The 13,018-nt window shown below is 50.9% G+C and overlaps 1 protein-coding gene across 1 annotated transcript; it reads right to left on the bottom strand.

Annotated features, from left to right (window-relative positions):
• Positions 1–2,669: 2,669 nt before the first annotated feature.
• Positions 2,670–12,271, bottom strand: Dnpep (aspartyl aminopeptidase). Its single transcript, XM_051154050.1, has 15 exons — positions 12,148–12,271; positions 11,486–11,579; positions 11,308–11,396; positions 11,090–11,203; positions 10,709–10,834; positions 10,377–10,507; positions 10,087–10,162; positions 9,870–9,977; positions 8,917–8,994; positions 7,638–7,721; positions 6,360–6,520; positions 6,007–6,046; positions 5,805–5,906; positions 3,485–3,652; positions 2,670–2,818 (listed from the first exon to the last, which is right to left on the bottom strand). Exons 1-15 carry the CDS (start codon positions 12,151–12,153, stop codon positions 2,768–2,770), a joined length of 1,428 nt encoding a protein of 475 aa, XP_051010007.1. The 5' UTR covers positions 12,154–12,271; the 3' UTR covers positions 2,670–2,767.
• Between the last annotated feature and the right edge of the window lie 747 nt (positions 12,272–13,018).

Below are 13,018 nucleotides of genomic sequence, written 5' to 3'. Positions count from 1 at the left end.
TTACATGTTCCTTAAGTCCGACATTTATTTTGGTCACAACGCAATCCAAATGTGTCTAAACAAATAGTACCTTTAATCCCCCCTCCGTAGTCCTGTAAGTAGAAAAATGTACTAAACGCCTCTTCGCCATGTATTTATCTGGCCATGATTGTCTCACACACTGTGACCAGGTCTTCTGAAACCCTTACCAAACTCCAGCTCACCCAACCAGTGATCTTAAGGAGTACTTGATGGAGTGGGGACTCTCTAAAGGTGAGGGTGGCAACTAGTGTGGAGACCACCGAGGCGTGTCCAGCAAACTGAGCGCCACTAGAACTGTGTAGAGGTGAAACTGTCAACAGGACAGCAGCTGCTTCACCTGCAGTGGTTGGACTGAGCACCAGCCGCAAGAGACTAAAGCATTAAACTGGTCCCCAGCTGGTGGAGTTGCAATCCTGGGAGGAAGCACGTCACTGGGTGTGGGCTGTAAGGATTTATAGCCTCACTCAGTTTATTCTCTCTGTTTCCTACGTCCTGCTGAGATGTGATTTCCTACCATGATGGATTCTCCCTCTGGAACCATAAGTTCCCCCCAAATTCTTCCTTCTCTATGTTTCTTGGCCATGGTATTTTATCATAGCATAAAAGGGAATATGCCACCCATGGCAGCACAGCTGACTCAACCATATACCACTCTGACCCTATCCCAGAATTCCTCTCTCTCTGCTGGAACTCCCACCTCCTATTTCCTGCCTTAGCTCTTTTATTGACAGGTGATGCTTCCAAATAGTACACAAGAAAGTCTCTCTACAGTGGCTTGGTTTTGTTGTCAGGATGGCTCCTGGTAGGGACCATTAGTGACTAAGTCAAAGTGATATCTTCCTGAGTTAAATCCCTTCACAACCCACAGTGGAAAATAGGCCTCCCTACATGTAAGGCTGCCTTCCAACTGTGGACCTTCAATAGCTGTCAACTATGCCAGTCTATGCCTTACACCCAATCTCACAATTTCAAAAACCTCTAATTGTTTGAAAAATTCACCACTTATGGTACCAAAGTCATTCACAGTTTGCCAAGGCTTGGGCTCTCAAGTATTCCTCCATCTTAACCTCAGCCGTGTGGGTCAAACAGCTATAATTTTGAAAATATTCAGTCTGATGAGCTTTTTAGCTGTTCAGTTCACCTATTCTTTTGTAATTGTGTGTGTGCTGTACATGTACTCCTGTGCATGTGGGTGTGTGCATCTGTGGACAAAAAAGAAAACTGTCAGGTGGCATTTGCTATCTATCGTATTTCCTTGAGACAGTCTCTCACTGAAACTGTATGTAGGCGGTGCCAGCCAGCCCCAGAGATCCCCACCTGGGGTTACAGCAGATCTGGGTTTTCACACGGGAGCTGAGATCTGAACTCTGGGCCTTATGCTTTCGCAGCAAGTGCTATCCACTGAGGCACAGATCTATTTCCTGGTTTTGTACTTCCTTTTGGCATATTATCCTGTTTCTGTTTTGTTTCTTGAGACAAATTTTAGATAGCCTCAGATTGGATCTTCTGGTCCTAACCTCCTGAGTCTGGGGAATAAGGGCATATACCACCATGCAGTTGGCTAAGCCTACCATTTTTCATTCTACTGTAATTTTTTCCCTATCACTACTTCTGGTTTTGAATTGTTTTTTAAAAATATTTATTTATTTACAATTATACAGTATTGTGCCTGCATGTATGCCTGCATAACAGAAAAGGGCACCAGATCTCATCATAGATGGTTGTGAGCCACCATGTGGTTGCTGGGAATTGAACTCAGGACCTTTGGAAGAGCAGTCAGTGCTTTTAACCTCTGCGCCATCTCTCCAGCCCATGGTTCTGAATTTTCAAAAATGTATCTTTGCTTTATTATAAAAAGACTTAAATCCATACAAAACTTGAAAAAATGTAACCAACCAATACCCATGGTCTTTACAGAGTCAAGACTTTTCAAACCAGTTGGTAAATAAATCTGTTTATACAGGACACACAAACATATACATGGTTTTGCTGATTTTTAAAAAAGATTTTTATGTATATGATTGTTTTGCCTGAATGTATGTCTGTGCATGACACAGATGTCCATCCAGTGTCAGTGTCCATGGAGGTCAGAAGAGGGGTACTAGATCCCCTAGAATTGGAGCCACTATGTGGGTGCTGGGAACTGAACTTGGGTCTTCTGCAAGTGCAGCCAGTTTTCTTATCCACTGAGCCATCTCTCCAGGCCCATATCCTAACCTCTGAAAAGTCTGGGAGATCAAAATCACAATGAATGACAGTGCTCTGAGGAGTGTGAGGCTGGGGCTGGCTGCGTTTATTCACTCGTTATCTTGCAGAGGACCTGGGTTCATTTCCCAGCATCCACGTGGTGCACACACATACACACAAGGCGACAAAACACTCATACACATAAGATAAGCCTGAAAAGGGTAAGGAAAAGAAGTAGTACGAAGTCCCTTATAAACAGGAGCTTCCGGCTCAGGTGAGATGCAAGGCGGGACAACCCAAGAGTAACTACCTGCATTCTAAGTACACATCCATCCCAACCCTGAATCTTATTTCTAGAAATCTGTCCTTTACCTCACCCAACCTTCACCTCTGCTCTGGTTCCAGAGGTTCAGGCCAGGCTCAATGCCCACCCTGCAACTTCTGACAAAGCACACTGGAGCTGGAGTGAAAATCCACTTTAATAATCCACCACCAGCTAAGCTGAGATGCTCCTCCCTTCTCCATCGAAGGGGTAGAAGACCAGTCTCTCCGAGAGGCTTCAGTCCACTAAGAGGTTACGGCTGACCGAGGGGAACAGCTCAAAGAAGCCCTAAAACAAGAGGCAAACGGAACTGGGAGTTAGTGAGTGAGCAGATGTCAGTGTCCCATGACTCACCTCCCATCACATTCTAGTAACAGACGCATGGCTTCTATGCTTAATGCCCAGCCCTGTCTCCTCATCCCTCAGTCCCTTTCCAGCCAACTACTTTCCTCTAAGGCCTTGAAAATGAAGAATGCTATAGCCTATGTAAGTGTCCTTAAAGGCCCACACGTTAAAGGCTTGGTCAGCAGCCTGTGGCATTACTGGGAGATAGTGCAAGCTTTGAGAGGTGGGGCCTGAAGGGAAGAAGTTAGGTCACTCGAGATGAAACATACCCTTGAGGAGATACTGGGACGATTTTCTTTCTGCCTCCCTTCCCCACCCCTGCTCCCCCTCTCTTCCCTGACAGCTCTCAAGGCAGCAGATCCCACTACCACAAGCTCTCAATATGATCTCTTGCTTTATCACAGGCTTTAAGTTAGCAGTCAACAGGCCATGGAATAAAGCCTCTAAAACTGTGAGGCAGAACACATACTGACTTCTTATGAACTGTTTATCTCACTGACTTTGTTAAGAGCGATGGGAAGCGATACGGGACCCTTGTCTTTCTACACCTGCACCTAGCAATCAGCCCCCAGCACCGAGGTGCTAGAGAGGAGGCCAGCTGGGAGTTACCTTGAAGAGGGTGAGGGTCTGGAGAACTCCAGTGGTACAGGCTGTCTCCCTGATAGAGTGCATGGCCAGTTGGGGGCTGCCTAAGTCCAGCACCCGAAGCCCCAGTCGAGAAGCCAAGATAGGCCCAATGGTGGTACCACAGGGGGAGTCATTGCGGACCATGAGGTCCTGGAGAGAAGAGGACAGTCATAAGCTAAACACCAGGCATGCTCAACAGAGAAACCCTGTCTTGGAAAAAAATAAAATAAGATAAAAGCCAATTTTTGTCAAATGAGGAATTACAACTTTAGCTCATTGTATTAGTAGGTTTTGTGTATCAACTTGACACAAGCTAGAGTCATCAGAGAAAAACGAGCTTTAGCTGAGGAAATGCCTCCATGAGATCCAGCTGTAAGCCATTTTCTTAATTAGTGATCAGTAGGGGAGGGCCCAGACCACTGTGGGTGGTGTCATCCCTAGACACCTGGCTTCTATAAGAAAGCAGGCTGAGCAGGGCAGTAAGCAGCACCCTCCATGGTGTCTACGTCAGCTCCTGCTTCAGGTTCCAGCCCTGCTTGAGTTCCTGTCCTGACTTCCTCTGATGATGAACTGTGATCTGGAAGTGTAAGATGAATAAACACTTTCCTCCCCAACTTGCTTTGTGGCCATGGGGTTTTGTCACAGCAGCAGAACCCCTAAGACACACTGTTAGCAGTATAGTGAGGTGTTGCTGTAACGGCCCTGCCCATGTTGTGGAAGGACTTTGGAACCTTGGGCTGGAAGAGCCACTGAGTGTTGAGAGCTCAGTGGGACGTTCTGTAGGAGCTAGGAAGATAATAACGTTGAGAGCAGTGCAGGAGAGGGAGGCCTGGCTTGCGACATTTCAGAGGGAAGTCTAAAGACTATCAGGGCCGTTTGGCATTTTGATTTAATATTTTGTGGTTCTGGTTAGTTGAGGTTGAAGAATCAGCTGTGACTAACAAGATACCAGAACTACTAAATGGAGACCTTTGTGTTACTGGGACAATTGCTGCTGCTCAGCTGCAGCTAAGAAATCAGCTGTGATTAAACCGGGCGTGGTGGCGCACGCCTTTAATCCCAGCACTCAGGAGGCAGAGGAAGGCGGATCTCTGTGAGTTCGAGGCCAGCCTGGTCTATAAAGTGAGTCCAGGACAGCCAAGGCTACACAGAGAAACCCTGTCTTGAAAAACCAAAAGAGACCAGCATCACTGAGGTGAAATCTGGGAAGGTTTTTCCTAGAGCACAGAGAAGCTGTGTTCAGGGACAGCTAAGGTGGTATCTTGTACTTGGCAGCCGGACTTGGTCATGTCTAAGAGTCACCCAGGTGGTGCAGGTTTTGCAGGCATGAAGGGATCATGGAGAGCAGCTGAAGCCTGGCACTGAGAGAGGCCATTGGTGAAGGTATAACCTCAGTGGCAGTTAAAGGCCCAGGACGGAGGAGGTCATGCAAGGTTGAGGAACCTCCAAAGCAAATTGGAGCAGGTGAGCTTTCCCTCTCTCAGCCCTCCTGCTCGCTACCCTGGCCTTCGCTTCTGCTACTAGACTAAGCCATTCATCTTCCCCGGGATCTTTCTACTCTGGCTGAGATGTTCTTCCTTTAGACTTTCCCACAGTACGTCTTTCTCAGTGGCTGGCCCCCACTTCCTTCCAGAGACCTCTCTGTGAGTGGAATGATCAGGCGTTAGTGGGACAAGATGGAGACACTGAAGCAGAAACAGCCCTAGCTAGCCCTGCCTCTACCATAACCGGTGTGATGTCCATGACTGGCCCACCCTGGGCCCAATTCCTGATGTAGAACACACACACACACACACACACACACACACACACACACACACTCTCTCTCTCTCTCTCTCTCTCTCTCTCTCTCTCTCTCTCTCTCTCTCTCTCTCTCACTCACTCACACAGTGTGACTGAGGACATGAGGGGTGATGTCAAGGCCAGAGGGAAAATGAGTATTGGGGTTCTAGGCTCTCCAGTCCTGAATATTCCTTCTGGGTTGGGGTGCAAGTAAAGACACGGGGGAGGTGGGGTATTAGAAGGGGAAAAGGCAGGACTAACCTACCAGGTGCAGGAGTAATCCTTACTCCCAGCAATCTGCAGATAAGGACACTAAAACCCAGACACTTAGCAAACTAAGCTAAAGTCACCACAACAAACCCAGCAACCCTAGCTCTGCACCCAAATCCCGATCTTCTCACTTAAGGGAACTCCCTCCACTACAGTCCACCTGCTGTGCTCACCACTCACTGGGGCGCATCAGTTTATGTCTTCATCCTGTTCCCTCTACCAAGCCTTCCCAGAAAAGATACACATTCACCTGCAGGGGCACCCCGACTTGGCTGGCCACCTCTCGAACCAGGGCCTCTGACACTGCATTAGAGGCGTAGCGTTGCTTGCTGTTCACCTTGATCACAGGACCCTGGGAAAAGTCCAGGAGGAACAGAACAGACATGATTCTAGGCCTGTATGAACCGCACAGGTCAGGGTCGGCCAGGCCACCACATCTTTAAGTATCTTACCTTATGGAACAAGGGCCGATGGTTGTCTTCATGCTTGTCCCTGTGAGCGGTGAGAAAGGTCAGGATGGTACACTGTGGTGGGGCCTGTCAACACCCACCCTTCCAGGGTAGATGGCACTAACGGGTCATGGCACTCTTTCCCACCTAGCCCTCAGGTCCCCAAGGATTGTAGCCATGAAAGGAAACAAGGTCACAGCTTATACATGCCTGGCTTAGGCAACACATGACTAAGGCTGGTCTTGGAATCCCTTGAACCTCCCAGCTGATGGAAAAAGAGGCAGGACCAGGAACTAGGCTGCAAGTGGGCTATGCTTGGGTCTCTAGCATAAGCACTGACTGGTATGAAGACTCACGAGTAGTTTGGGTGCACAGCGTGGGCCATGTCTGCACTAATCATGAAGGACTTAGGTATGGCCTCCTCGAAGGCGGTCAGACGCTGAGGTGTGGCTGAGATGCGCCGCAGTACCAGCTCCGTCAGCAGAGACTGTGCGCCTTGGGCACTCTCGGACCCCACCTATGGATGGCAGATTTGACTCTGGGAATCAGGACATAGGCCTGGACTATGAGGTCAGTAAGAGGAGACCAGTGTTCAGAATGGCCCAGGATCGTCCCGAGTCACTTGGTAGGGAAAGGTATCTGTGGAGACTTCCCCGAGGCCTGATCACTACTGAACATCTGACATGGCCTGGGGCTGACTAACTCCAAGGCATTTATGGCTAGAAATAGCACTTACTGATGGGTTTCCACACTGGCCTCAACACTTACATCTAGGGCTCAGCAAGTGTCACAGCACCCTGGAAACTTACCTCCATGCATATGACAGAGACTGTTAACTATCCATATCTTTCATAACACAAGACTCAAGCTATAGCTACATAACCACCCAGCCAGAGCCAGCATCCCCAGTCTCCTTTGTAGCTAAATGTGGTCACATCAGTTCTATGACTGTAATAATGAGTTCCACTTCTGGACACACTACTGAAGACATAGGCATCTACTCTCTATGCCCTCTCCTTTATTGCTGACCGGGGGTAGACAAGATGGCCAGAGACGGGACAGCTAAACACCTAGCATACATAGGCATCTACTCTCTATACCCTCTCCTTTATTGCTGACCGGGGGTAGACAAGATGGTCAGAGACGGGACAGCTAAACACCTAGCATACATAGGCAGCTACTCTCTATACCCTCTCCTTTATTGCTGACCGGGGGTAGACAAGATGGCCAGAGACGGGACAGCTAAACACCTAGCATACATAGGCAGCTACTCTCTATGCCCTCTCCTTTATTGCTGACTGGGGGTAGACAAGATGGCCAGAGACGGGACAGCTAAACGCCTAGCATAACGGACCAGAGACCTAGCCTAACTGACTGACTTTCTACCTGCCAAGCTCTACTACAGCATCCTAGATTGCAGCTGAGGACCCACGTCGTGCCAATCACAGAGCTGAAAGGATGACCTGTGTAGTGCCCTTGTCCTGGGACACAAGACAACATGTAGTCTGGAATCCAGTTAGAGCACACATGCTATGGAAGCCCTGGCAGCTCACCTTGCCCTCTCTGGGGCCTCTAGAGTGCCCTGGCTCATTCTGAGTGTCTGCTAACAGCTAGTCACTGAAAACTCCACATACCTCTTCATTGTCATAGAGTGTGACCATGCGCACATGCGGCTCCCTGGCCAGGGAGGTAGGAGATGCACAGGAGTCGATCAAAGCCTAGATGGGGAAGGAGACAGGTTCATCAACACTGCCCTGCCAATGAAGTGGGCGGGGCATTCTGCAACCTTTCTCTTAGGGCACTGCCTGGCAGAGGGTGGAGGAGGACCTTTCCTTTTCTTTTTCTTTTTTCCTTTTAGACAGGGTTTCTCTGTGTAGCCTTGGCTATCCTGGACTTGCTTTGTAGCCAAAGCTGACCTCAAACTCGAGGAGGACCTTCTTTTTTTTTTTTTTTTTTTTTTTTTAAGATTTATTTATTTATTATGTATACAATGTTCTGCCTGCATGTGTGTCTGCAGGCCAGAAGAGAGCACCAGATCTCATCATAGATGGTTGTGAGCCACCAAGTGGTTGCTGGGAATTGAACTCAGGACCTATGAAAAGGCAGCCAGTGCTCTTAACCTCTGAGCCATCTCTCCAGCCCTTGAGGATGACCTTCTAATGGGATAAGTGAATCTATTCCCTGGGGACCTGTCTCTCATACTTTCCCATGCAGAAGGCAGGAGGTTAATGCTGAACAAAGACAGAAAATGTAAATCCTGGGAGGACAATGATTAGGAAGATGGGGCAAATGGATGAGCTTCCATTAGCAACAGCTCTAGAGATGGCTGTGAGCCCAGCTGGTTGGCTCAGAAGCAACGCAGGCCCCAGGGCTGCAGATAATACCCAAAGCCTATCTATAATCACAAGATAGGCAGGAGAAGGGAAGTTAAAAGGCAGAGGAAGGGTAAAGGGTGGAAGGCTGAGAAACGGCCTAACTAGGGGAGAGAGAAGGTGGGGAACATGAGGTGACCAGGTCGGGTAGAGACAGCCCTACTGAGGCATAAAGGAACACAAGGAAGGCCAGTAGCATGCAGAGAGGAGGCAAGTCAGAGGGAAACAGAAGGAAGTGAGAGATGCCATTTTTCATGGTGCCAAGGCCTTTGTTTTCAGGCAGAGGTTGTTAACCTAAGGGGAAGTAGCAGCCGGGTAGAAGACACCATGGTACCCTCAATACCTGTCAGCTTTCCCGTACCTCAGCTCCTGGGCACAGACCAGCACAGAAACAGTGATGTCAAGGTTGCTGCATTTGGGCCATTGCCAGCGCCGGACAGGGGAAGGTGTGGCTAACCATTTCTGGGGCTGGAGGTAAGCATCTTACCTCAATGTTTAATTCCCCACCTCTCCTACTGCCTAGGGTGCTCTGGCTCCTCACCTGCAGGGCACAGAAGCAGCTGTGCAGATTATCCAGCCGAGGAGCAAAGATGAACTCTTCATAGGCTCCACCCAGGACCTAAAAAGACAGAACGAATACTCTGACCTAAGTGCCCAGGCCCCTCACCCTCTCCTTCCTGTTCCCAAGGGCCAGACAACTCCTCCTGACTGTTGGCTCAGGAAATTATTCTTACTGTTCAGCTGAGAAAGGACAGGAAAGAGCAGCCTACATCATCTCACCTCCACCTGAGGGGCAGGCCTCAGGAGGGCCAAGTGGTTACACACACACACACACACACACACACACACACACACACACACACACACACACAAGCCAGGCTAGGCTCAGTGGCACACATCTGTAATCCCAGCATTTGGGAGGCAGAGGAGGACAGATTGCTGTGCGTTCAAAGCCAGCCTGGTCTACAAATCAAGTCCAGGACAGCTAAGGCTACACAGAGAGAAAAAAAGCCAGTGGTGGTGACACAAGCCTTTAATCTTAGCACTCAGGAGGCAGAGGCAAGTGGATCTCTGAGTTCAAGGCCAGCCTGGTTTACAGAATGAGTTCTAGGACAGTCAGGACTAAACATAGAAACCCTTTCTAGAACAAAACAAAACAAAGCGCCATGTAAAAGGAACAAACCAACTAACAGAAACTTAGGATGGAGGCTCCAAAGATTTAGCAGCTCTCTACATTAACAACTGGAAGGCACCAGGCTTCCTGCCCTCAGAGGTTCAGAGCCAGGGCAGGTCAAAGCAGACAGCGACCACCTCACAGTCTTGGTAAGCTCTTGGGGGAGATGCTCTGTTTATCGGAGAACTACTGAAAGCAGAGGGAGTAGAATCTACTGGGAAGAACAAGGATGAGACTGACTAAGGGGCTTCAGGGGATGTGCTGGGATTGCCAGAGACCCTGGAGGACCCCACCCACAGGATCCTACAGCCATTCCTTACTGCAGGCTGGGTGTCCGCCAGGCAGAGCTCCATCTCTATGATGTTCTCGGGGCTCAGCCCCAGATGGGTGCAGAGCAGGGACATGAGGACGGAATGGTGCCGCTCACCCTATGAGGCAGGAGATGTTGAGAGGAGGGCCTGCTTATCTCTGCCCCTTCCTAGGGCGCTGGTCTGTCTGCACTCTGCCCACCCTCCTAGGAGCAGGGGAGCTTCTTACAGCAGCGCTGAGAGGCCCTGGTTCAGGAGTCCCTTTCTCCAGCTCTTCCTGAACAGCTGTGGCAAGAATAGGCACTCTGGGGGGAAACAGGTTGAGAGAAGGGAGGGGGAAAGCCGTGAACTTAGGCTCCACCTTGTCCTCCAATTCCCACTCCCCAAATGGATGAGAACTGGTTCCCAAAAGTGGAACTCGATTGTGGCCACTAAGAGGTAGTCCCCTGGGTCCCAGTGGAGCCACCTGGTGCCATATCCCACTCCTTGCAGGCATCACAGCCCTTGGTGTAGACTCACAGGTGCATCTCTGTGTTAGGCCCAAAGTTCTCGTTGATATTTCGCTGCAGGTGGATGGCCAGATGTGGGATGCGCAGGATGGGCTTCTCCACATGCACAAGTCTCTGCTCCAGCCGACCTGAGGTAGGGCACTGTGGCCAACTGACCCAGGTCAGACCTGGGCCCCTCCCAAGTCCAACTGATTAAACCCCTCACCAAACCCAGAATAACCATGTCCCCCTCTCCCTCATGGGGGGGGGGGTTCTTCACTGGCACACTGAAAAGAATGTGACATTAAATCTTCAGTTTGCCGGAAGTGAGACCCTCCCCCGTTCCTAGCCCCTCTGTACCACCTTGATAATGACTCGTCCAGCCAAAGTCAGGTCCCGGTCAAACCATGTGCTCCAGATCCCGCCACCATAGGTCTCAACACCGACCTGGTGGAAGCCCACCTGGCTTCTGCGAGATCTGCGTTTCACCTATGTGTAAAGATGAGAAGAGATGGCCTGTATCACAACATCTGGAGGTGAGGCTCATGCAACTGCCAAGTTATACAGAGCAAAATTATCACATCAGTTGACTGCTGAAAGCGGGGAGGCATGGGGTGGGTCTACCTCCTTCTCTCGACCTAGGGATATAGGGCCTTCCCAAACTATACCTCACAGATCTCTTCATCCCACACTGCCCTACCCCCCCGCACCTCCCTTCAATCCCGCAGAGCCCTAACTCCTTACCCGGAGGCAGGGACTGTCCGTGTGGGCCCCAATGAGGCTGAAGCCATTGCCAGGAACATACTGGCCCCCGACAGCAAAAGCAATGATGGAAGAGGAGTTTCTGGTTAGGAAGTACTGGGGAGAGAGTTGAAAGACAGGGGTATGAGTTGCTTGACCACCTGGAACACAGGCCTTTGAAACAGGCTCTGACTTCCAACTACCGCCCCTCCCCTTGGTACCTTGTTTTCTGGTACGATATCCCAGCCCTCAGTTTCCTTGAGTTCACGGAAGCCAGCCTGGAGGAGGCGGCTGCGGCACTCGGCCACGACTGGAGAGAAAGGGCTCTCTCATAGCAATGGAAGTTAGTCAGGTCTGCCCCCCCCCCACTCCTAGCCTCCCCTAACCTTGGTCACCTACCGTGGAAAGGAGAGGGGCTGCGGTTCACGAACTTGAGGAGCTCCCTGGCTGTAGCCTGGATTGCCTCTTTCCGGGCCCTGCCGTTCATGGCCATCTACGGGAAGAGGGGGGAGCTGAAGCTGCTACCAGGTCTAGGACCACTCTTTTCACTCCGAGGACCCAAGAAAATGACCTTGGATCCTAGAAATAAGAGCTCCAAGGCTCAGACCTGTTTCCGCCCGTTTCGCTAGCAACAGAATCAGGACTCCCAGCTCGACCGCTGTCGGCTCAAAGGTTCAGTCCCAGGGCAAGAGGACCTCCACCCAGTTCCGTCCCTTGGAGCTGCAGGATCTGAAGGGTCCGCCCCCTAAATCCCACCCCCCCATGCCCCGCCCCTCACAGCCAGGAAATCCTGATTCGAACTGAAACGCCAGCTCCCGAGCGGCCCACAAATCAGAAAAGCCACTGCAGCTGGCGCGCCACACCGTAGCGGGAATCAAAGCACTAGTTCACTCGTCCTCCCACCCAGTCAGTCATTGGACAGCCCCAAGGAAGGTCAGGTCACCGCAGAGGGTGTCAGTTTTACTTTGAAACTAGAGTACGCTTGTCTCGGCCCCAGGTTAAGCTTAGCTCCGAAAAGGGCGCGCGGCCTTTTTTGAAATTCAGGTGGGATCGTCACCCACCTGCATAGCTAGCTCTACAGCTCTTTTTCTCAAGCGGTTGGACTTCGGCCCGCCCCTTCCTCTCCGCTCCTCCCTCCCCGATTAGGCCTCGCCCTCCCCCGAGCTGTGTGCTCCGCCTCCTCTCTCTAGGCCGCACCGGGTCTCCGCCTCCACAAGGCCTTGCCCCGCCCCCGCTGCTCCGCGAGCTCCGCCCCTTGTCAGGCCTTGTCCGCTCCAGCTGCTTCTCGCTCAGTTCCGGTCAGGCTGCGTTCTAAAGCATTTGGACTGCTCCTCTCTAGTCAGGCTGCGGCCCGCCCCTGTCAGGACTTGTTCCGGTTCCGCTCCTGCCTCTCGCACCTTCTCCCCCCGCCCCAATCAGGATGCAGTTTAACCACGTGGACTACACAGCTTCCAATCATACCGCGTCCCGCCCCGGTAGGAGCTATGTCCCAGGCCCCGCCTTCACTGAGCCACTAGCTCCGCCCCATCAGGCCTTCTTTGACAGGCCCCGCCCCTGCTTCGTCTTCCGCCCCACCTCCTTCAGGTGGAGCCTTAATGGCGCTGACCGCTCCACCCTTTCCTTTGTCAGCAGCCTTGAAACGGTCAGCTCCTGGAGCACCCTCTAGCGCCCTGGCGGTGTTAGCACAGCCGCTGACCTGTGGCACCGAAAGGTATAAAAAGAGGGCTCTCTGCACAGCCAACCGTGTGATAATAGGAGCGGCATGGTTAATTTTATGGGGCACAGTGAGCTTATGATAAATCTAAACGTGTTGTCACGTCTAATCCTCACAATTTTCCTACCCGCGTGATTTTATTGTTAGCATTTTATAGACGAATTAACAGAATGAGAAGATTAATAACCTGTTTCTAGTTACAAATGGCACAGCTGGGC

This window comes from Acomys russatus, chromosome 12, assembly GCF_903995435.1.
Source record: "Acomys russatus chromosome 12, mAcoRus1.1, whole genome shotgun sequence".
Lineage (NCBI taxonomy): Eukaryota > Metazoa > Chordata > Mammalia > Rodentia > Muridae > Acomys > Acomys russatus.
Note: the sequence above shows the minus strand (reverse complement) of the source record. Positions and strands in the feature narration are given on the sequence as shown.